Source organism: Thamnophis sirtalis, unplaced genomic scaffold (genome assembly GCF_051295495.1).
Source record: "Thamnophis sirtalis isolate CommonGarterSnake01/CBP01778 unplaced genomic scaffold, rThaSir2_p1.2 scaffold_3, whole genome shotgun sequence".
NCBI classification, from domain to species: Eukaryota; Metazoa; Chordata; class Lepidosauria; order Squamata; family Natricidae; genus Thamnophis; species Thamnophis sirtalis.
In genome coordinates, this window is record NW_028261383.1 from 130828807 (window position 1) to 130852471 (window position 23665).

The 23665-nt window shown below is 42.6% G+C and overlaps 1 protein-coding gene across 1 annotated transcript; it reads left to right on the forward strand.

Moving 5' to 3' along the window:
* Window positions 1-242: 242 nt before the first annotated feature.
* C1QTNF1 (C1q and TNF related 1) lies at window positions 243-19633 on the forward strand. The gene is made up of 4 exons (XM_014059805.2): window positions 243-464; window positions 3842-3983; window positions 10243-10370; window positions 14816-19633. Exons 2-4 carry the CDS (start codon window positions 3853-3855, stop codon window positions 15364-15366), a joined length of 810 nt encoding a protein of 269 aa, XP_013915280.2. The 5' UTR covers window positions 243-464; window positions 3842-3852; the 3' UTR covers window positions 15367-19633.
* The last annotated feature ends 4032 nt before the right edge of the window (window positions 19634-23665 follow it).

Below are 23665 nucleotides of genomic sequence, written 5' to 3' on the forward strand. Positions count from 1 at the left end.
ACTAAAGGAATCAGAGTATCTGATTCCTTGGCTTCAGAAGTGCCGTTTCCCCACTTTTGTGAACAATGACACTATCTCCCCCCCCACCCGCCAATGTTTCACTTCTTGGCTCTGGATCCCTAACATCTGGAGGTACTTTCTGGCAGAGGAAACCTGTTTTTTTTCTCTCAGCTGTGGGTGCTGGGCATACATATGGTTAATGGCAGCTGTGCTCACAACTGAGGGAGGAGGGCTGGCGGCGTGCAGTGTCTGCCCCTTTCTTTCCCTTTCTCTCTCTCTCTCTGTTTTCCAGAAAGCGACTTTCTGCTTGGCGCCTGAGATCTGAAGACTACAGGCGGAACTGCTGGGCTCTCCTCTCTGCCTTCTCACAGGGAGGGGAAGACTTTACGTGGAGGGAGATGCTGTAGACGTCCAAAAGGCAAACAGAAGCAGTGGCTGTGGCAGCCTATCATCCTGTCCCCAAGGTAGGTGCCAGCAAGTTGGGCAATACCAAGGGTAGGTACTTAAAGCTGTTTGAAACCATGCAAGCAAAGGGACAGACGCTGCTCTGAACAGGAGGGAGATGAATGACCAAGTCTTCCTGGAGTCTTGTGTTTGAGAGTCCTTCTTCCAGAATGTACTGCAGAGCTTGGGCAGTGATGCTTTAGCTGTTCCAGAGGATGGAAATGGCCCTGGATCTGCCTGGAGTGCCTGCCTTCTATTACAATAAGAGATAAGTTGCTTTTCTCTCTCTCCATTCTACTACATCACTTTGTTGGTCAGAGATCTCTATCTCAGGTAGATGTACAGAGTGAGTCTATCTCAGGTAGATGTACAGAGTGAGTCAAGGTTCACATTTACATCCCCTGGTCTTATACAAATTCTGCTTTGGAGGAATTGTCAACTGAGAACCAGCTGGGCAGTCATGGATGGATAATTGCTCTGGCATGGGGAAGGGTTAGGTTAGTCCTTGTCCCTTTGAGCTTGATGCCTATCATCACAGTTCCTGAAACCTTAGCTCCTTCACCCCAAATGTCCTTTCTGTGTTTGCCAGAGTGTTAAGAGTTTCTAAGGCTGAGAAGATTTTTCTTGCAGGCCATGATGACTTTATATTCCCAGGCACTACTGGCTGCTATAGCAGACCCTTGGGAGATGGCAAGTTGCCAGTGTGAAACCGGAAAAAACAAATACAGTCTGAGAACACATCTTTGTATGCACTTCTGGCCATCTCTCCATGCCAGTCAACATTGGCCAGGCCTGTTCTATGCTGTCCTGCCCCGTCCCGTCCCCCACCCTCTCTGCATGTATAGAGATCTTTTTAATAGACAGAAGCTATCTGCCAAGCATCTATTTATGGGGATAGTTTTCTCTTTTTCCAGGATCAATTAGATGTTTCATTTTCTGCAACACTGCTTGCATACAATTTTGGGGAGACTTTGAGGAAAAACTAAGGACAGAAACAGTATATCTATTCAAATTCCTTGTTTTCACCATTCCAAGGCTTTGGGACAAGTGGGCTTTCAGAAAGTACCATGAAAGTTGAATATAATCTCATTAATTATGGAATGGGTTTAACCAAGAGCTTTCTCAGAAATAACCATTGCCATTTAACATTTGCCATGCAACAAAGTTTCTATAGGGCATCTCATAATGCTGGAGTTCAGTCCAGAGAAAGAAAAATTTGGAGAAGCTACTAAGAAACAGGTTCCCACCTCTGTGTAGGATGCTACCGTATATGGAAGCTTGTAAGTCTATATGCAGACGTTTTGTACCAATTAATATATGTTGGTTTCGAGACATCAGATCCAACCTCCTTGTTGAAACCCATGAGAACTAAATTCTTGGGCACTTACTCTTTACTTTTTTGAAGTTCATGGTGAAATATAATAGGAAGCATTATACTGTTAGTACTATGTACCTTAATCAATACGAGAGTATTTACACATTCATATACTTGATGATTGAAGAATGCCTGAGCTTGCATGTGTGCTGCCTAAATGTAGTCTATAAAAGCGTGGCTTCTACTTGCAGTGGACTACAGTTGTGTTCCTTTGACAACATGCCATCTCATTCTTTTCCATAAGAGATACCACTATTTCCATGAGAATCTTGTAGATCCAGATCTTGAGCCAGCTGTGTGGTATAAAAAGATGCTGAGACTCTAGAAAGAATGTAAAGAAAAGCAACAAAGATTATTAGGGGACTGGATGCTAAAACATATAAAGAACGGTTGCAGGAATCGGATATGCCTAGTTTAATAAAAAAAAGGATTAGGAGTGACATGATAGCAGTGTTCCAATATCTAAGGGGCTGTCACAAAGAAAAGGGGGGGGGGGTTAACTTATTCTCCAAAGCACCTGAAGGCAGGACAAGAAGCAATGAAACTTACCAAGGAGAAATCCAACCTAGAACTAAGGAGGAATTTCTCGTCAGTGAGAACAATCAGTGGAACGACCTGCCTCCAGAAGCTGTGGGTGCTCCATCACTGAAGATTTTTAAGAAGAGATTGGACAGCCGTTTGTCTGAAATGGTATAGGGTTTCCTGCCTGAACAGTGAGTTGGACTTGAAGATCTCCAAGATCCCTTCCAACTCTGTTATTCTGCATTTCTTGGAGCCTTTTGACCACGGATTTTAGGAAATATGGTCAATTTTGTTGGGAACTATTTTCTCTTGGTTTATTACAGACTAAGGGTGGGCAAGCTTTCAGTCTCTTCACATTTATAACTGCTATATACATCTCTATGTATTTTGCTTTGAAAGCCACAGATGAAAGGCAATTAAGAGGGAGTGAAGTTCATTATTGCATTGAAATGTCCCAGGTGCAGTTTTTTAATCAGATTTTTAGAGCAGAATTATGTGTGGGAGAAACGTACCCATCTCAATCTTCTCTGGAGTCTTTTTCCCACCTCATTTTAAAGGAAAGTTATTTAGGAAGCATGTGTCTGGAATGTCCAGCTTCCATTTTTCCACGGCAAAGAGATAGAGGAAAAGCTATTTGCAGGAGGAAAAGAATGGATGATGGGGAAGTGGATTGAACCATCCCTCTCCCCCACCCCAGTCATATTTTAACCACAATGACTCTCAGCTTATTTTTCCTACTGCCCTTTTCAACAACTTTATCCATGAAAGCAAGGTTGGAGACTCAATGATTGTTATGTAATATTACTTGATCAAGTGATGATTTCATGAAAAGAAGTTCTATCATCACCAGCTCTTTCAAGCAGCCAGTAGTATTTCTTTTCCAAATTTTTGCTTTCACCACCACACTGCCTCAGCCTCCTGCCACCAGTTTAGAAGCATTTGCAGCTAGGAAGAATAGGGATCCCGACTCTCAGTGGCAGAGTGGATATCACAGCAAATCTTGTCTGATTCCTCTAAGCCAGTAGATTTAAATTCATTCCAGAGAACCTCACAAGACATAGTCTCACTTTGGAAGGAGTTGCCCAGCTGGTGTTTAAGCCCTCGGACTGGTTTTGTCCAGCAGAAATCTAAAAAAAAATATTCACAGTGTTTTTGCAGATGTTCTTTCACTAGTCTTTCTCTAAAAAGAGTCCATGTTATTTTGAAAGTGACTGCTGGATGATAACACAAGCCCAGGGAGTTCCACCTCTGGCCTTGTGATGATTATACAATTTGGGACAGTACACTAACAAGAGTATCGCTTGTCCTTTGAGTGCAACAGTATAAACAAAGCCTTGCAACTGGTATTTCTAGTGCTTTTTATTAAATATTGCAGTGGAAGGGAGGCTCTATTTCCTATGCATAGGCAGAGCATTGGCAGAAACGAATAGTGAGCAAGCAGGATAATTTCCTACCTCTTGAGCATCTCCAGCAGTTTTATCAGCCTGTTTTCTCCAACAGGACACAACGCCATGAAGGGACCACTGGTACACAGTATTTTTTGGCTTATCTGCCTACTATTTCAGACTTCTGGAACCGAGAGAAAGGCCGAAGAGGGGCCCGGAATTCCCACACGACCACCATTCTGGGATCAGTCTTCTAGGTGAGTCATTGCAATAAAACCAATATGCCATAAATAACACACACTCATAAATACATACACACACAAGCACCTGTTCTCTTGAGTAGTGGAAGCTGATCTCAAGGGACCGTGTTTAAACAGACCACACATCTGGGCAGCTGTTCAGAACTGTGAAACTTTTAACCAGAACTGCTGACAGTTGAAGAAAACACTTCATGGTTGTACTTCAATGCCCAATTAACTTCATTAATGTGCATCTTCAGTGTGCAGTTTATGCACAATTAACTCACTCTGTCCCACTTTAAATTAAGCCAGAGGCTGCTGGGTACAAATGGCTCTGAAGGAGGTGCAAATGACTGCAAAAAAACTTAATGGTTGAATCATAGGCACACAATTAAAGATCCTGTTTAATCAGAGTGAACATTCTCTAGGCATCTCTGTACTGGAAAGGGACATGTTTGTTGATGCTGGCACCCACCACTCACAATAAACTCCTTCACTGTCCAGCCTCCATCCAGTCTTAATGTGGCCAGATCGTTCCTAGAAAACGGGATAGAAATGTTGAGTGCTTCTGTGTTCTTTGAGAAATGTCCAGTGAGGGGTAACAATCTCCTGCTGAATTTGTTTAGCTACTTCTTTTCATCTCCGAACAGAAAGAAATAGAAATAACTAGACAATCTGTGACCCACTGGGTCATCCTTTCAGATATATTCCCTTACCTAAACAAACAGGAATAATCATGAATGGGGGGGGGGGACAGTGGTAGTGAAAGCAACTTCCAAAGTCCTGCCTGTTTCCCCACTGATTTCGCATGTGGAGGTATTGGGAATCACTCTTCCTTGCTGACCTGGGGAACTGCCTACCACTTTGTTGGAGGAACAAAGGGAGCAGTGGACCACAAGGAAAACCACCTATACTCCCCATCCTAGTATGTCTCTCAGGGTCCCCTCCTTTCAGGGAGAAACAGGGCTCATCCATCAACTTCCAATGCTTCCCAGTCAGTCCTGCCTCTCTAGCAGGCATCCAAGTTTCCTGGCCTTTCCTCACCATCCATCAATGTTAAGAGATTTCAAATTGTAGTCTTTGTTCCAAACCAGCCAATTGCCACTCACCTCTTGGATCTTGCTGCCAGCCAATTGGGTGCAGGAGCTACAGGGAGGCAGGAAAGCAGCTGGAATACGCCCCTTCCGTCTTCCCTTGTGGCACACAACCTAAAGTTTCTGGGAAGTGTACTTGGAAGGCACAGTAGTGCTGAAGTGGCCAAAGCTTTGCTAAATTTAAGTCCCATAGGAATAAATGGGTCCTGAATTTTGGATGCCTTTGAAGTAGGTTGATTCAAAAATGTTGCCCTCTGATGCACCATTTCAGCCAACAAACAGACATGTAAATTTTAGTAGTACATAGATGCACACTAGATTTATTTAGGCATCTTAACTCTTCTTCCCGTGATCTCCTGTGGTCTATTATATCCATTGTGAGCTCCCCGTGACTTAAGGGTCAGAGAAAGAAATTTAGGAAGGACCCACCCTAATTGAATAGGCAGTCAAAAATAGCGGCAGGAAGTTTACATGCAGACTTGCAAGATACTATTAATGTAGATTTATAACAAAGTTGAATTCGTTAAAAAATGTTTGGGTGGCAATTCTACCAATAAGATCATTACACATACTATAGTATCTAGGACAGTGATGGCTAGCCTTTTTTGTTGTTGGGGTGCCAAAAATGGGAGGGCATGCACGTTTTTGTCTCTGTGTGTGTGCCGGCACCCATAATGCAACATGCAGCGCATGCACACACAACCCCACACACACTCTGCCCACATATGCCGTTCTACTTGCCTCCAAGCTGAGCTTGGTATTTTCTCCGTGGGGGGCAGGGGGGGCATATTCACACACACACCAAGCTCCAGGAAAGCCTCCAGAGCCTGGGGAGGGTGAAAAACAGGCCCAACGGGCAAACTGGAAGTTAGGAAACAATCTATTTCTGGCTTCCGGAGGACCTTCCGGGGGTCCGGGGGAGGCCTTTTCTGCATTCCCCAGGCTCTGGAGACTTTACTGAAACCTGGGGAGGATGAAAACGGCTGGCCCCGGCCCTCTGGAAGACCAAAAATCAGCTGGCCAGCACATGCATGCACGCTGCAGTTGATGGCTCGCATGGTGGCAGATATGGCTCCTTATGCCACCTGATACTGGCCCCGATCCCTCAATATCTTTCATATTGGAACCCCTTCCCTCCTCTCCCCTGTCTTTCTGGCTACCATCATTTGTTGGTTTATGTTTCAGGCAAAGGGTTGGAATAATGGTTTGTAATAATGGAGTTTGAATGCTAGATCACAAAAAGGGGGGGGGGAGAAATACAAAGAAATATCTTTCCAAACCCTTCCTCCCCTTCCCCAAATTATAGTGCTAATTACAGGAAGTGGGAGGAGGTCCTGTCTAGTGCCTTGGAAAAAATCATTTAACCCAGTGTCTTGGCAAGTTGATCCCCTATTCCTGCTTTAGGCCAAAGGTTGTTCCCCCTGGAGGAGCACAAACTAGCAATCATCTGCTAAAAGTTATGAGAGAAAAAAAGATATGGCATCTTTTTAAATTAAAGTAGCTGAAGGGCATGGCTTTTTCTTCAAAAGATGTATAATTAGATGGGTAGCACCAGCCCTCATGGTTGTAAATTCAGATTTTGTAGTCCCCTACAGTCATTGGGTGCAGCTTTCTCTTCTACAGTGGCTGGCAATTTTTCTTCCCGTCCAAGGATTTAGATTCCTCTGGGTCTTTTTAGTCTGGCCAATCAATGATCTGTTTCCACTCCCACCTCCATAAAATGTCTATTCTATTTCATTTTTAATGAACCTTGGCAGGAACTGAGAGCTAGAAAATCTTTGTTATAATGTATATAATAGCTTATATAATAGTATATAATATAATAGCTATAATGTGTCTATTCTACCACAATGCACATCTTCATAAGATTTCCTGGGTTGAGGAGGGAACCCAGCTGTGCCAATGGCCTGACTTTTCTCCCTTCCCCATTCCCAAATCACCCCTGCCAGTGTTTTTATCTCTGCTTTGCAAGCTGGTGTAATGTGAAGGAGTCTAGACATGTAGGTTTTGGACTATGGGAAGACTCAAATTCAAATTTGTCTTCAGCAAGAAATCTCACTGGATGACTATGGAACAGCTTATTCTTTTTCTACTTCACAGGGCTGTTGTGGGGGGAAATTACAGAAGGTCTTAGGAAAAAAAGGTGGAATATTCATCTAACAAACAAATAATGTTTCAGCTGTCCTCTTCAGCTAGTTCATATAATATAGATTAGAGTATAATCTAATAGTAGTAGTAGTAGTATTTAGAGCCTTTCTTCACTTCTTGTTTACCACAACAATTGAAAAACCTGGCAAACCCCATTGTACACATTGGTTCATTTCACTGGCTGTCTCTTATCCCAGGCCGTTGATTCCTAATGCCACATCTTGGTTTTTACCCTGTAGCAAAATGTATAGAACAGAAAATTGGGAAGATGTATAGTCATGCTAGCAAGTAGCAACCTTTTGTATTTCTATAGCAAGGGCTAAGTTTCCCTAAGGATCATTAGTAAAAAAAGGTAGGCAGGTGAACTTATGTGGTGCAGTTACAATAGATCACAGATTTATTGGAAGAAGGCGATAGGTTGATGGCTTTAATTTACAATCCTCCCTTGTTTTTCTTTTTGTTCATTTGTTCAGTTTTTCTTATCCTTAATAGATTCTGTTGTTGCTTTTATAAGAAAAAAATAAGAGGAAAATGATGGGAAGGTTGCAATGGGTTTTTTGTTTTTGTTTTTCATGTTTAAATATCTGTCCAGCTAGTTTTTATTATTGCTTAAATGTATTAAAATACAGATATAACAAGGTCCATTGTGACAATCTTTTCTGTATGATCATTTTATTCTGCCTTTATTTTGTACAACTCAAGACAACCAACATAATGTTCCCGCCTCCTATTTTCCTAACAGTAACCCTGTTTGGTGGGTTGGGCTGAGAGAGGGAGCAACTGGCCCAAAGTCACCCATCCAGTTCCCATGCCCAAGTGAGGGCTTGATCTCCCATCTCCTGGTTTCTCTCCACTATTTTAACCATTAAACCAAAATGGGTCACTTCTCCAATTAAAAGAACGTGCACCCCTTGTTTCTATTAGACAATCCTATAGCATCCTCATGAGAGACGTAGTGGTTCAGTGGCTAAGATGCTGAGTTTGTTTGTTTGTTTATTTATTTATTAAAATTTATATGCCACCCAATCCCGAAGGACTCCGGGCAAAAAAAGAAAAAGAGAAAGGAATTATTTTTTTTTTTAAAAAAGACAGTTTAAAATCACAAAACCACATGCATTCATTCTAACCGGGGCTGGACCTCAACAATGAGGTCAACAGCCACAGGCCTGCTGGAACAGCCAGGTTTTTACAGCTTTCCTGAAGGCCATGAGAGTGGGTATGGTCCGGATCTCGGGGGGTAGCTGATTCCAAAGAGTCGAAGCAGCCACAGAGAAGGCTCTCCTCCGGGGGCCTGCCAGCCGACACTGTCTGGCTGACGGCATCTGAAGGAGGCCCAATCTGTGGGATCTTACCAGCCGCTGGGAGGTATGTGGCAGTAGGTGGTCTCGAAGGTCCACTGGCCCTAAGCCATGTAGGGCTTTAAAGGTAATAACCAAAACCTTGAATTGCGTCTGGAGACCAATTGGTAGCCAGTGCAGCTCGTGGAGGACAGGTGTAACGTGGGTGTACCTCGGTACACCCAATATCGCTCGCGTGGCTGCATTCTGGACTAGCTCAGTCTCCAAACACTATTCAAGGGTAGCCCCATGTAGAGCGTGTTGCAATAATCCAGCCTTGAGGTGACAAAGGCGTGAGTAACCGTTTGAAGTGCCTCCCGATCCAAATAGGGCCGCAATTGGTGCACCAGGCGAACCTGGGCAAAGGCCCCCCTGGTCACAGCCGACAGATGATGTTCCAGTGTCAGCTGCGAATCCAGGAGGACCCCCAAATTGCGAGCCCTCTCTGAGGGGTGTAAATTTTCATCCCCCAGGGTTAAGGATGGACTGTCTAGGCTGTCCTTCGGGGGCAGCATCCAAAGCCACTCAGTCTTGTTGATCAGAAAGGTTGGCAGTTTGGCGATTTGAATCCCTAGTGCCACGTAATGGAGTGAGCTCCCGTTACTTGTCCCAGCTTCTGCCAACCTAGCAGTTCGAAAGCACATAAAAAATGCAAGTAGAAAAATAAGGACCACCTTTGGTGGGAAGGTAATAGTGTTCCGTGTGTCTTCGGCTTTAGTCATGCCAGCCGCATGACCATGGAGACGTCTTCAGACAGTGCTGGCTCTTCGGCTTTGAAATGGAGATGAGCACCGCCCCCTAGAGTCAGGATTGACTAGCACTCATGTGCAAGGGGAATCTTTACCTTTACCTTTATAGCATCCTCATACATGTCATTCTGGAAGTAGCTGGAGAGTTTGTCTACAGGGTATACATATTTATTTTTCTCATTCATAACAAATTAGGTGCTTGGGACTGTCATCATAGTTACTAGAATGGAAAAAGAATAAAATATGATTTTCAATCTCACTGTAAACTGATCAGATCAATTGAAAGATGGTCTTGTCTTGAATTGAAGTAATAAAAAACTATCCCAGTTTTCAAATGACAGTTCAAAAGCTGTAGTCACACAATCCTGGATGACAAACACTTATAGTTTCATAAAAAGTCAAGCTTCCAAGATTAACTAGGTATCAGAGTTTTGAAGTACAAGTACCTTGACCATTGCAAAAAGGACTGATTCCATGTATGTTCTAATATTTGAATGAACAAAGACTAAAAAAATTTCTCAACAGCTCTTGCGTTCTGCCAAAAGACACCTGCCACATCTTGGATTGAATTATAATCCATACACACAAAGTATTCTTTCCCATAATATGCAATTTCTCCGCCATTTTGATCTCTGGTGCTTAAGTTGGAGGCGGTGATCTACTTGCACATTTAATTATCATATCTTGGCTTCAAAGTCTGGGTTCAAGGTTGCAGGATTGGGGAAGACAACTGTGCTAGGCCCTGGTTACTTGGGTTGGATTTGCTCATTATTTGCTGCCCAGGCAGGGGTCCCAATAATTCCTGTCAACTACATTTAATTTTTCATATTTTGTAAAACAGGGTTGTTGGGGAATAGGATGGGCTTATAGAAGTGAAACTCCGGGTCCGCATCTCCTTTCCCAGTTCTGTCCCTTTGACCATTCTGTCTATGCTGTTTCTGCCTCCCAGAACTGAATATGGCTATCAGAGACACAGCAAGCAGCCAGGAAGGTCGGAGTGTGTTCGCTGCTGTGATCCTCCTGCAGCACATCCCATGTATTACCCCGTGCCTCAGATCAACATGACCATCCTGAAAGGTAAGAGGTACCGGGCCAGTTGTGCTACTTGCATTCAAAATGTGAGATGTAGGGAAAGGTTGGCCATTAGTTTATCCACGAGCAATATGCACCACAAACATACCTCTGTGGACAACATGAAAGTTATCATGGATATTAAAGCATCAGGCACATATACCCATGGTCTGTTGGACTGGAGATGTTTTGCTTGCCCTCCTAAGATTCCTGATCTGGATCTTTTTCTTTTTTGTTTTGTCATCCTGGAAAAACAGTTATTGTTCCTGCTATTACTCATTTCAAGGCTTAAAATTGGCAATATCCTCTGACTAACCTTTCTCCAATGCCAAGGCCACTTCCACACAATTGTTTTGCTGTACTCCTGTCCCTGAGCCAGCAGGAAATCATGCTGTGCTAAATCTTGCTGCCCCTATACATGCCCTTATGGGCCACTGCCCATAAAGCTTTAATGGGCAACTCCTAAGGACTGTGAAAGGCTGTTTTCCTGGTTGATAGCCAAGTTTGCCCAACATCATCCGTCATATGAAAAGCCTCCTCCAATGGATACGGACAAAACAGTGATTACTCCATACATTCCTCCCTATTTCTTTCCTGTGATGATATCGACTGATTTTTTTAAAAAATTACTTGAAAGTACAGGTGAACTAGTTGACTGACCTATCAACCACTAGATGGCAGCAAATAGAGTTTTTTGTCTCTCTTGGTTGCCACTTAGTGGTCATTCAGGGTTGAACAATGAAAATGCAGTTGTTGGATAAATGCTGTTGCAGAATTGGAGTTTAAGAAAGGGGATTATGGGGATTGATATGAAAGCTATAAATTACTCTAAGATAATTATATGAGGAAAGGACATTAGGAGCAAATGCTTAAGCAATTCCCTACCATCCAAGCTACGGAAGTACAAAAAATGAGTCCTTTCAATAATATCCCAAAGATGCTTTTTCAAGAGGCAACTGGACTGCCTCTTGAAAAAGCACTTTGGGACAGTGGTGGGTTTCAATTTATTTTACTACCGGTTCATTTGTGTGCACGTACACAATGCTTGTGCACATGCTTCCTGGTGGGTGAAGCCTCCCACTGCCGCCACTACCGGTTCTCCTGATCTGAGACGATCCAGCAAAAACCCACTTCTGCTTTGGGACAACCATGACTGAGAATCTCCATAGACACTTTCAATAATACTTTGAGTAATCTTTCTTAAACCAGTGAAACCTTAACTAATCACTGGCTAATTGGACTAGATCAACCAATCCACTGGTGGCTAATAAAAGAGGTTATAGTAATTGGGGTTCTGATGTCCCATGTAGCCGAAAGAGGATTGAAGGGTAGAAGAAATCATTATGAATAGGAAGCCAGCAGAACCAATTTGAATCTGCAGTTTGTCAGTACAGGACACCTAATTTCAGGTTGCCTTCCCCATGTGCATCAGTATTCCCTTTATTTCCCCACATCCAGCAACTGGAGACAGAATAAGAGAAAAACACAGAACAAAGCATTGAAAAGCATATTTGAGTTGCCTTCTGTGAGATACAGGAGGGGCATGTGGACATGCCCTCTGGAAGTAGTTAGTAGGCTCTCTTTACCCTGGTATAAGACAGTTTTACAGATTTGTCCCAAGGCTGTATAGTGAGTTGGTTGGGGCAGCCTGAGGGAACATCATTTACATTTCCTACAATGTCCCCAGCATAACATTGCCCTGGAGCATTATGAGAAGTTAAAACACCGGCTCAGAAAAATGAGAACATAAATATAGCTGTATTGGATTTAACTAAGGCATATTGTGCTGGGACTTTGTTCCTATCCAATACTTTTGGTTCATACACAAATGAAATTTCCCCACTTCTGTTCTCCACCAGTTGGTTTTACAGGATTGAGAAGCTGCTCTGATCAGGGAGGTAATAGAGCTATCATGACTAGTAGGCATGGATAAGCTGCATCCCCATTAATTTGCTGAATCCCCTTTAAGATATTTAACTCAGCAGCAGCATTATAGTGTGAGGTAATGAACACAGCTGTTTGATCAACTTTGGAACAGAGGAGAGAAGAAGACATAAAACGCCTCATGTTAAAATCAGTTCTGTACTTGTAAATCCTTCACATCAGGGGGCAAGATAGCCAGGATTTCTACATCCATTTCACCTGGTTTTCAGAATCTGTTCCATCCATAGGGTGCCTCCCCTCCGTCTTAGATTATTACATCAATTCTGCCTATGGAAGCAGATGGGGAGGGAGCATAGTGCATAGCCAGAGGGCGAATAAGCTAACAATATTGCAGCAGCCTCATCTCCTTATTCATGAGGGGATTTCCAAAGTGCATAAATTTCAGAGAACTCTAGGATATGCCCTAACATTTCTAAGTTCCATCATTTCATAAGGGACAGAATCACAACTTATCACTTGGCATCGGCAACTCAGGTCATGCTTTGAAATCCCTGCCCATCTGACCCAAACCATTTAGCTGCCAGTTTGGAGCGGAAATGGGATAGGCTTCCAGAAGCCATGGAGAATTGGCATTTGGAGTCCCTCCCACGTTTTAACCACAATATGAAGAGGCTGTCTTTGGACAAAACCTTGGGTTCTGCAGAATCTAGAGAGTTAGGCTAGGGGGAAGTTGTATGGGTTAAGTAAATTCCTTGGCTGGAAGAAACTGTTATGATAATTTTATCCAAATTCCTTCTTTAGCAGAGGCCAAGGGAAACCAACAATTAGTCTTGAGTCAGACTTAGGACACCAGAGGTTGTGTTAGGACATGGCCTGATCTGGAGGGTGGAGAGGTATCATCAGAAAAGGCCCCAGGACTGCTGAATCTAAGATTTCAAAGGAAAATCCCTGAAACCAATAGGGCAACAGTGGCAATAGACAGAAACCTACACACACTTTCATAACCCCACCACATCCCATTCTACACACAGTTTTTCTTCTATCGGTATACCAGTAATTCGTATTTGCATTTCCTCTACTTATTTTTCAATTTATATCCTGCTACTCCTTCAGGGTCTCAAAGCAATATAGATAGTAGGTGTCCACAGTTATAAAAATAAAACAACCCTATGAAATTAGGCTAAGAAAGATGGAAATGCAGTTATTTCATTTAAGGACTGGATTAATCCTGGGTTAATAACTATGCGTATGTCCATACCTTTGTCCACATAAATCTGTACCTCCCTTCCCCTTACAGGGCAAGTTAGTTTGATAAAATCTTTAAACTGAATTAATGGAAGGTTTTCCAACCCGACACTCTCATTCTCTCACATGGGGATGCACACAATGTTTATAACATTCATATATGCATAACACAATTCCACCCCCTTGGCAACTGCAATTACTCTTTCCTGCTGACTGCAGATTCATTTGGGAAAAGCATTCAGTTGAAACCAAAAATAAGTGCTCCTAGCAGGACTGGGGAGCAGTGGAGAGAGGCCAACCAAATCATATGGGGAGACTGCAGGCTGCAACTGGCCTATGAGCCAGAGGTTCTCCACTTGAGTTACTCTCTGAGTATACTGTATATTGTAGAGTTCTCCCTTTTTCTTCCAATCCCTGTCTTTTGATTGTTCTAGATTCAAAACTGAAAACTTTCACATTTTCGAACATTTATTTTCAGATTACATGTTCAGATTACATGGGGTATGTTACACGTTTTAAACCATTGCTCCATATTTAATATTTAAACTGATTTAGCATAAAATTCAATGATAAGTCTATTTAATATAAAACAAAGATACTCATTGCTTTGAAGGCATTGCAGTACAGACATACTTTCATCCATGGAGGAAAAAGTATTTTACCTCATATGCATCTGTCTGCAATCTAAGCCAGGAAGGACATTATATTATGTAGTGTTTTTTCCTGCCACAAGAATGGAGATGGTATATATAGTTTTATGAAATGGTAAGCCAGCAAGGAATAGCAGTGGACCGACTGGTGCCATTTCTGTTCAGGGTTTTCTGCCACAAATGGGATGCATGGATTCTTTTATGTATCTCCCTGTTGTATTCAAATGTATAAATAGATATTTAGCCAAGAAATCAGCCGTTTTTTACACCACAGTATTAGAAATAAGATGTAAATAGCAGGGAGGAAGTCTTGTAAAGTGCCAAGAAAAAAAAAGTAGGATTCAGATCAATATTTGTTGCCCAAAGCATTTTGGACATTTTTCCATATTAAGGGCATTTTCTGCTTTCTGGTTTGAAGCCAGAAAGTCATTGCACTTTATGTGATCCTTCTCTCTTACTTTGGTGATCCCATAAATCCTTGTGGTTGTCCCTCTTCAATTGTTCCTAAAAGATGCCTTCACCAATTGCTACCTGCCAGACGGATTGGACATTAGTAGCCTTAATCCTCATTTAGCTGGAGTAAAACTCCCACACGCATCCTTGGGGGTGGGAGGTGGGGACACAAGCTAGCTGAAGGAAACTGCGACCTGTCATGACATCTTTATTTCTCAGGTGAGAAAGGGGACCGTGGTGATCGTGGCTTCCAAGGGAAGTTGGGAAAAGCCGGCGCAGCAGGCAAGAAGGGTGAGATGGGCTTCAAGGGGCAAAAGGGCAACATGGGATCACCTGGAGAGAATTACAAAACCAACTACGCTGCCTTTTCGGTGGGTCGGCGGAAACCCTTGCATAGCAATGACTATTACCAGATACTCGTCTTTGACACTGAGTTTGTGAACCTCTACAGCCACTTCAATATGTTTATGGGCAAGTTCTACTGCTATGTCCCGGGCATATATTTCTTCAGTCTCAATGTGCACACCTGGAACCAGAAGGAGACCTACCTCCACATCATGCACAACACAAAGGAAGCAGCCATCCTATATGCACAGGCTAGCGACCGAAGCATCATGCAGAGCCAGAGCCTCATGATCGAGCTGCAGGACCAGGATGAAATCTGGATACGGCTCTTCAAGGGTGAACGTGACAATGCTGTGTTCAGTGATGAATATGACACCTATGTCACCTTCAGTGGATATCTGGTTAAGCCCAGCTCAGAGCCTTGAATCAGCTAGCAGGTGGGCAGCTTGTTCCTATCAGCTTTGGCTTGTCCCCTTTTATTTGCTGATTTCTAGCACTGCTCGCTGCGGGGAAGCACTCACTTGCACTGGAAGCACCCACAGAACTCGGACCTTGATGAGATATTCTAAACTAGGATCTCTCTTTTGATAAACATGGCTTTTCTTCTACATCAGCCTTACCTAGTGCTCTCCTAACGTGATGGACTAGAACTTCCAAGATGTCCAGTTTGTCTGGTTACAGTTTTCAGTCTAGTTAGGATTGAGGCTTTGGAAAGATGTAATCCAACACATCTTGAGGATCCCAAACTGGAGATTGAATCTTATTAGTTTATCTTGAATTTCACTGATCAAACACTCATATCTTCCCAGATTATAACCGTTCTGACCTAGGTTTCCCAAGAGCATGAAACAAACTCCTTGTCCCGACAAAAAAACCTTTTATTAATTTACTGTGAATTCTGCTCATTCACATCCAGCAAAGTCTTTCAAGGGAGGATTTACAGCCACAGACCTTACCTGGAGTAGAAAGCTGCCAGGCCAATATCTGCAAAACTTGGCAAGGAGTCTCAGAGAGTCACGAACCAATTAAATGAACTAACTGTCTCCTGCAAACTCCACTCCCTTTTCACTCCTCTTTTATCTCCTCTGGGCAGGGCCATTCATTGTTCACCTGTGGCCTTACTCCCAAGTCAGCCCCTGTTCTTTAGCTGTTCCCTTCGTCTGGCAACTCTGTGCATGCACACTAGGAACAAGCTCCAGTTGTTTGTCTGCCTCACTGATGTCTGACTCTGAAGGCAGCTGATAACTGGCATATGGCTCTGGCCCCCTCTCTGCCTCTGACACACAGCCCTCATCAGAGCCTTCCCCAGACTCCAGGACTGGCCCATGTTCCTCCCCAACCTCCTCACTGTCCAAATCTGCTGCCAGCTATGCTGGCTTCTCACGGGCCACAACAATAACTTAATCATTGTCCTGGTAGGCCTGCCTGCCATAACTTGGAGATCTTTCTGTGGTACTAGGATACAGATCCATTATCTCTCTGATTTCTGGTGTATCCATTACCCATCATTGAACTTTATCCTTCCTGGTGGAATCTCCTCCCTCACAGCTATGAAACTGCACTACCTCTAATTCATGTCCATATTGACCTTAATCTCCAGCATTCACTTGTATTAATTTCCAAACCTTCTCCAGAGGACTCAGCTGTGCTCCCTGAGAGAGGTACCACTACCATCATGTTTGTGGTTTTTTGCCCTCAGTTGAACATAGATGATCCCCTCTATATGATTTAAACACCTTTCCCCCATTGACTTCTGTCCTTCAGGCCTTCTTTTTCATTTAATCTTTTAGGTCTTAGAGTTCTCTGCAATGCACCTAAAGCCTTCCTCTGCCCCCTAGCTGGACATTGCGTTAATACCACCTAATAATAAAAAGCTTGTTATTATTCAGTATAACATTAGTTGAAAAAGTTATACCTTTTCTTTCTTTTGGAAGGCCTTGTTAACTGACCTTTTCATTCAGAAGCTCCTGTTTATCTGCATCTGATGGGGATGCCTTAAAAAACATAACACTAAAGCACTGGTTCCACAAACCACTACCTCCTTCCTGTTGCAAGCATATTCTCTCTAGTACAGTTCTTGGGCACTGCCCACTATGGTCATTTTGACTTGGTTTGCAGGGAAGAATTAAGATTGAATTCCTGGCTTCAATCAGAGGCATCTGTCTGTGTAACACCTTTTTAAAGTGCTTGTTGGGTATTACACAGGTGTTTGCTATAAATGGGCTTAACACTCTTAAGAGAATATGTTAGTCCCCTGCTGTACAGAAGGTCAATTTAATTATACGTTTCCTGCTGTGCCAGGTCAATGCAGACCCCATGCATGGTGTGAAGAGGAAGGAATCTTCAGCTGTTTCCCACTTTTCCATGTAATGATCAATGATCATGACAATAGTGATGACAATAATGATGGTGGCGTTGAATCTTCCCCACTTTTGGCGCTGGGGAGGGCTGGGAAATGGAAGCAAACTCCTGTTTTTTCCTTTTATTTGGGAGTCCTGGCACAGGACTTCAAGGTGGTCATGAATGGGTCAGATCCACTTTCAACCCGCAGGTTGAGAAATATGATTGGCTGCTCATATGCCTGGGAAGGCAGCAAGGACTCCACATTCTTAAGTCCATATGCCAAGGATTGGGGCAAGTGACCCAGGACCGCAATGAGTGTGAATGATTCATAGTTGTTGAGAAGAGAGAGTGGCTGGATGGGTATTTACATTCTTAAAGGTCACTCTTTTGCCTCCTCCTTTGCCCATTCTGATTTGCAGAGGATACTTGATGGCATAGAAGCACTGCAGCCCCCTTTCCACGTAGAAGCCACTTTATACCAAGTACATCAGTGGTGGGTTTCCATTTTTTTTACTACCAGTTCGCTCGTGCATGCACTTGCATGCACAGAAGCTTTTGCACATGCGCAGAAGTGTCCAGGCAGGTGGGTGGAGCCTCCGGCCACCACTACTACCGATTCCCCTGATCCAGGCCGAACTGGGAGCAACCCACCTCTGAAGTACATACATACACACACAAGTCAAAAGAGGACTCTTTTCCTGTGGATTTTTAAAATATTTTAACTGCCTTTCAACTTTGCCGTCTTTTTTGTGCAATTCTTGCAGAGTCTTTCAGCCAGCTCTGCTTTCCATCTTCTGCCGCTTGCATTTTTTTTTCTGACAGTGCCACAGTTTCCACACACAGATGTTTCCCATTCCAAAAATATTACCCACTCTTTTTCTTTCTCCATTCTTTTGAAGTCTATCCATTCCCCCATCTGGAGCCCCCAATCTTCTCTTTGAGTGTGACGTTGTAGAGACAAATTATAGGACATTTCTGCTGACTGAAGGATTGGAACAGCACAGTATATCCTGAGATATAACACAGGCTCGACTTTTGTTATGCCTTCATCCAGTCTCCAAATACACCATACAACTCAGCTCTTTGGGGCACCTATTTTGGATGATAGTTTTTAGAAATTGAGAGGGGGAAGACCTGGGAAACAATGAGGGATGCTAATGAGCAGAACTCTAATGGCTGAGATGATGTAGGACAAAGAAAGGCTGAAATGACTAGTTTGAATCCCACTTCAAGGCTACATACCATGTTCTGGTTTGCCGAGTCCTTTGTTTACTATTGTTGCTGAAACAGCTCACTTCTTCTAATGGACACCATGTTTTCTATCAGGAAAAGAAAGTTTTGTGACCATTTAGTGAAGGCTTGAGTCATTCTTAATTTGTGCCAGTGATCATCAGTACAGGTAGTCCTCGATTTACAAGAGTTCATTTAGTGACCGTTCAAGGTTACAACGGCACTGAAAAAAAGTGACTTATGGTAGTTTTTCACACTTACGACCGATGCAGCATCCCCATGGTCACGTGATCAAAATTCAGATTCCTGGCAACCAGTTCATAATTATGGTGGTTGCAATGTCCTGCGGCCAACTTTCGCGACCTTCTGACAAGCAAAGTCAATAGGGAATCCAGATTCACTTAACAACCATGTTACTAACTTAACAATTTCACTGATTCACTTAATGGTGGCAAGAAAAGTCATAAAATGGGGTAAAACTCACCTAACAAATGTTTCATTTAATAACATTAAAATTCGGGTCGTATGTCGAGGACTATCTGTACTGGAACTAGTCACTTTTCAGCTTCCAGAGGAGAGAAATCAGCTTTACAACATACATAAACATAACAACTACGGTGGACATGCATTCTATGGACACTAAAACTATTGTCTTTGTTGTTTCTTTTGATGGATGCTCTCCTATTTCCTTGTTCTATAAACCATAAAATCTCCAGATGAATGCAGGTTTCAGTCTCTCCAGGTAACACATTGTATTGTTTAATGCAGGAAACAATTGCTTGCTATTAGTTGGCCACCAGCAGCTTCAGAAAATGTCTGAAGTCATCTGTTTATACAGGATCTTTTGCCTACCTGGTTGGATTGAATCCATGAATGGTGATTGCTCTCATGGCCCCATTTTTAAGAAAATCATTGCAAATCATAGGCTCCATATGTTTGTACCTGCATACCATGCCATGACCAGGTACATAAAGGTTTTGTATGCTGTATTTCTATTAGCTGACAGCATGGGGGAAATATGAAACAAAAAACGCATCAAACATCTATTATCCAATCACCTCTCATCAAAGCAACTCCTTAGCAGGTCATTATGGCCTCCTTCATGTAGGCAAACATTTTGCTTGCTCTCCTGAAATAATGGTTGTGGAATAGCCTGGTGGGTGTTTTGCCTACCGTATTTTCAGACTATAAGATGTACCAGAGTATAAGACGCACCAAGATTTTGAAGAGGTAAATTAAAAAAAAGGGGGGGTTGCCCTCCCCGGCCCCCGAATCCTCCGCAGGTCCTTGGGGCATGCAGAGAGTTTGAGAGGCCTGCAAAATGCTCCTGGGGGCTGGGGAAAGCAAAAATGCAACACATGGGTGGGTGGGGGGTTGGGAGGTGATAAACGGGCCCATTTTTCACAAAAACAGGGTGTGCAGAGAGTTTGGAGTGCTGCAGAGTGCTCCTGGGGGCTTGGGAGGGCAAAAACAGCCCTGTTTTGTGAAAAATGGGCCAATTTTTTGCTTGTTTTTGCCCTCCACAGCCCTCAGGAGCACTTTGTAGGCCTACCAAACCCTCAATTTTTGCAGAAAACGGGGTGCGCAGGGTGGTATTTTGGGAGGCCAAAAATGTATAAGATGCACCCAGATTTCCACCCTCTTTTGGGGGGGGAAATGTGCGTCTTATACTCCAAAAATATGGTATTTACCAAATAGCTGCCATAGTTGTCATTATCATATTCACACAGCAGTAGAAGACAAGCTGTTGAAGTTCTCTCACTACACTCAGCTTCCCATCTTACTTTCTCTTATCTCAGTTTTCCTTTTATCATTTTTTTTCTAGGCAGCTACATACTTCTACCTCCAATGTTTATTCCCCAAGAATACATGTGAGGCTTATGTGGAGTCAGTGGCATTCCTGTGGTACAAATGATGGTGGAGGCTGGTACTCAGTATCTCAGCTACCCTGTCCCCCTTTTTTCTTTATGATCTAAAAATAAATTAAAATCAGGTGGGGTAGGGATCTCTTGGGCTTCTTCAGTCTTCCAAGTTATATTTTACAGCATGCCAATAAAAACACGAATGCTTTCTTTTGCTTTCCCTAAACCCCTGCCCCCCCCTCACCCCCAGGTATGTTGGACAAGGATCCTTTGTCCCGATCTCTTGGTCCAATGTAAAGGAAAGGCACTCGATTTGGGGAAGTAAAAACATCACACATTTTCAAAAACAAGTAGCTAATTATTTTCAAGTATATGTTTAAAGGAGGAAGATAGTTATTAGCAAAGCACAAAACGCTGGTGGATTAGTAAGGGCTTGAACTGGAAGTGGTTGCAGAGGATATTGTTTTCCCCGAAGGTCTGTATAAACATTGGATCAAAGCAAGGTCTTGGGAGATACATGGAGCTCTGGTAATTTGTTTCCCCATAATATTTGAATGTGTTTCATCTCCTTATAATGCTCCTCTTTCAACTTACTCCACCCAGTAATGAAGGATCCGCTAGAACTGATTGAGAAAACAAATAAAGTTCCCTCTGGGAGCATTGTTTGCATTTCAAGAGATCCGGCCAACTCCAAGTTAGGCTGTCTTTTGGAAAACAGTTAAATCTGAGGGGAGGGGGGAGGAGATAGAAGTTTTCTAATAAACAGGGTCATGTATCTCAAACACTCCAAATCCCATGGTTCATTCCGTATAAGAAACTATAAGGCACAGATGGCTGGTTTGTTGTGAACAAGTGTGTATACGTATATTCTTATGCATAACCTTCTAACTCTCAAGAAATATGTAAAAACTTTGCTTCATATTGGATTTTCATATTTCAGCTTACATCACATCCAGAAATGGTTGCAATATGATATGATAATTCTGCAGTGCACAAAAATGCAGTCATAATAATTCATCTTTTAGAGGTTCATGTCTCATTGTGGGAAGACATCTAATCTAAGGAAACATTTAATAGAAGTGGGAATCTGTGAGTTAGAATGGAACACCAGACAAAATTATGGTTAAGAAGCATACATACTGATATACTATTAGCATTGTTTCAGCTACTTTGTATGTTTAATTTGCTAACACAAGAGGATAAAGTTAATTTTCTAGGCTAATTGTGTAAGATTTCATTCAACAACTAAGATTTTCAGTTTCCCCAAAATGGGACCAAAAAACCAAAACAAAATAATAAAAAAACACAATGTGCAAATGATAGACAGATAAGGGACATGTAAAGTACAATTATTTGCTTTTCTTTTTAACTGTCCAACTTAAAAGAACAATTCTTGTTCAGGTAAATAAATGAATAGGATCAAACAAAATTTTGCATTTAAAATTTTTAAATATAAATACAGCCAATATTGTACTGTACTTTTTTGTACTATGAACTCTGCTTTATAAAAGATACTTTTCAAAGTCTTTGTGAATTTCTCTAAGCAAATTGTTATCTGCAAACTGTTTTTTGAACAGAACTCTTAAACTATATACTCTAATTGTAATTTGAAACAGTGTGCTGCATTTCCTGTTTGCCTGAGCTTATTTGGGTATTTGCAGGTCAATACTCAGTAGGCTGCTCTTTGACATGTTTCAGTATGGTATGTAGGGTAGTTTTAAGAGGGAATAAAAAGTCTTACCCTACGGCAATTGTACAAGTTAGGTTCTTTTGTGGGCTGGGGAAAGCAAGCTATGAATTTGCCTAAAGCACTTTTTGCAGGTACTGCTATATATCTGAGACTTCTCCCACAGAACTGTCTTCATCCTCCTTATAATAATCATGGTTATTTTTGAAGTAAAGATAATATGGCATCTTGGTTCCTGCAGATGGGGAATTGTCAAAGATGAGAGTGGGGGAAGCAATTCTCACTAGTGGAAAGTCTCCATGTCCTCCAGCTCCAAAGAGGCAGTGTGAAGCAATCATTTACAGCATTCCTCTGGAGAAGAAGCTGAGACTCAGAGAGAGAGTTGTGCATGCAGGTATCTCAGGAGTATTAAGAAAGATGTCTGAACCCCAAAGCAATGGAGGTCTCCAGCAGGGAGAGAGTTCAGACTCTGATCCCCCTGAGGCAATTGAAGGCAAATAGAGAAAGGAAGAGAGAGGGAGGGAGAGAGGAAGAGAGAGAGAGAGAAAGAAAAAGAAAAAAAAGAAAGGGAAGTGTTGGCACTGCCGTTTCTTTCCTTCTCCCACATTACTGCTATGTTGTAGATTCATCTGTGGCCTTATCTGCAAGACCAAATTTGTTCTTGGTCTATGGCAAGGGGGGAACCTATGGACACCGAGGCAGCCATGTTCCATTTCTTTGTGCATCTATGACCCTGACAAACATGCAAAGGCAACCTGGGAACGTTCTCAAAGCAGCTATTTTGAGCCTTCTGGAGGAGCAGTTGTCTCAAAGCTTTGGTGAGGCTTGCTCCACTTGTAGTACTCTGTGAAGCCCCTTTTGAAATCTTTGCACAGCGCCAGCGTATTCCTCTGATCACTGAACTGGCCTGGCTGATTCTTTTTACTCTTGTCAACTTTGAAATGCTAAGAACACAATGAGGATGCAGTTATCAGTCAGTTCTCTCTTTCCACCTAACAAGAATGTGTTAAATGTCATTTGGTTAGTACCCCATGCAAACGACTTGTCAGTCCTGAAACAACACAAAAAAGGAGTTAAATCAGGGGTGAAATCCAGCAGGTTCTGGAGAACGCGTAGCGGAAATTTTTAGTAGTTTGGAGAAACGGTAGCAGACATTTTGAATAGTTTGGAGAACCAGCAAATGCCACCTCTGGCTGGCCCCAGAGTGGGGTGGGAATGGAGATTTTGCAGTATCCTTCCCCTGGATTGTGAAGGGAATGGGGATTTTTCAGTATCCTTCCCCTCCACGTCCACCAAGCTACAGCACGCCCACCAAGCCACACCCACAGAACCGGCAGTAAAAAAAAAAATTGAATTTCACCACTGAGTTAAATTGCTAGCTGAGTACCACCATGATTGCCCCAAAATTTGTGATAGTCAGAATTGCTTGTCAGCCTTATAAGGTAGACCAATCATGACCAGATGATTGTTGTAAATGCTACATTTGCAAGTCTAAAAATACACCTCCACACTACCCCATCTCCTTTACCGCCCATGAAACTAGGGAGGGTTTCTTATGAACCTCTTCCCACTCTCACATTCCTGCTGAGGGCTCCCTTGTGT

What these genes read in the sequence shown, in the direction of transcription:
- C1QTNF1 (XM_014059805.2), top strand. Translation starts at nt 3,853, where the DNA reads ATGAAGGGACCACTGGTACACAGTATTTTTTGGCTTATCTGCCTACTA. An exon ending in TTCTGGGATCAGTCTTCTAG is followed by an intron (nt 3,984 to 10,242) that starts GTGAGTCATTGC and finishes TCTGCCTCCCAG; the next exon opens with AACTGAATATGGCTATCAGA. An exon ending in CAACATGACCATCCTGAAAG is followed by an intron (nt 10,371 to 14,815) that starts GTAAGAGGTACC and finishes TTTATTTCTCAG; the next exon opens with GTGAGAAAGGGGACCGTGGT.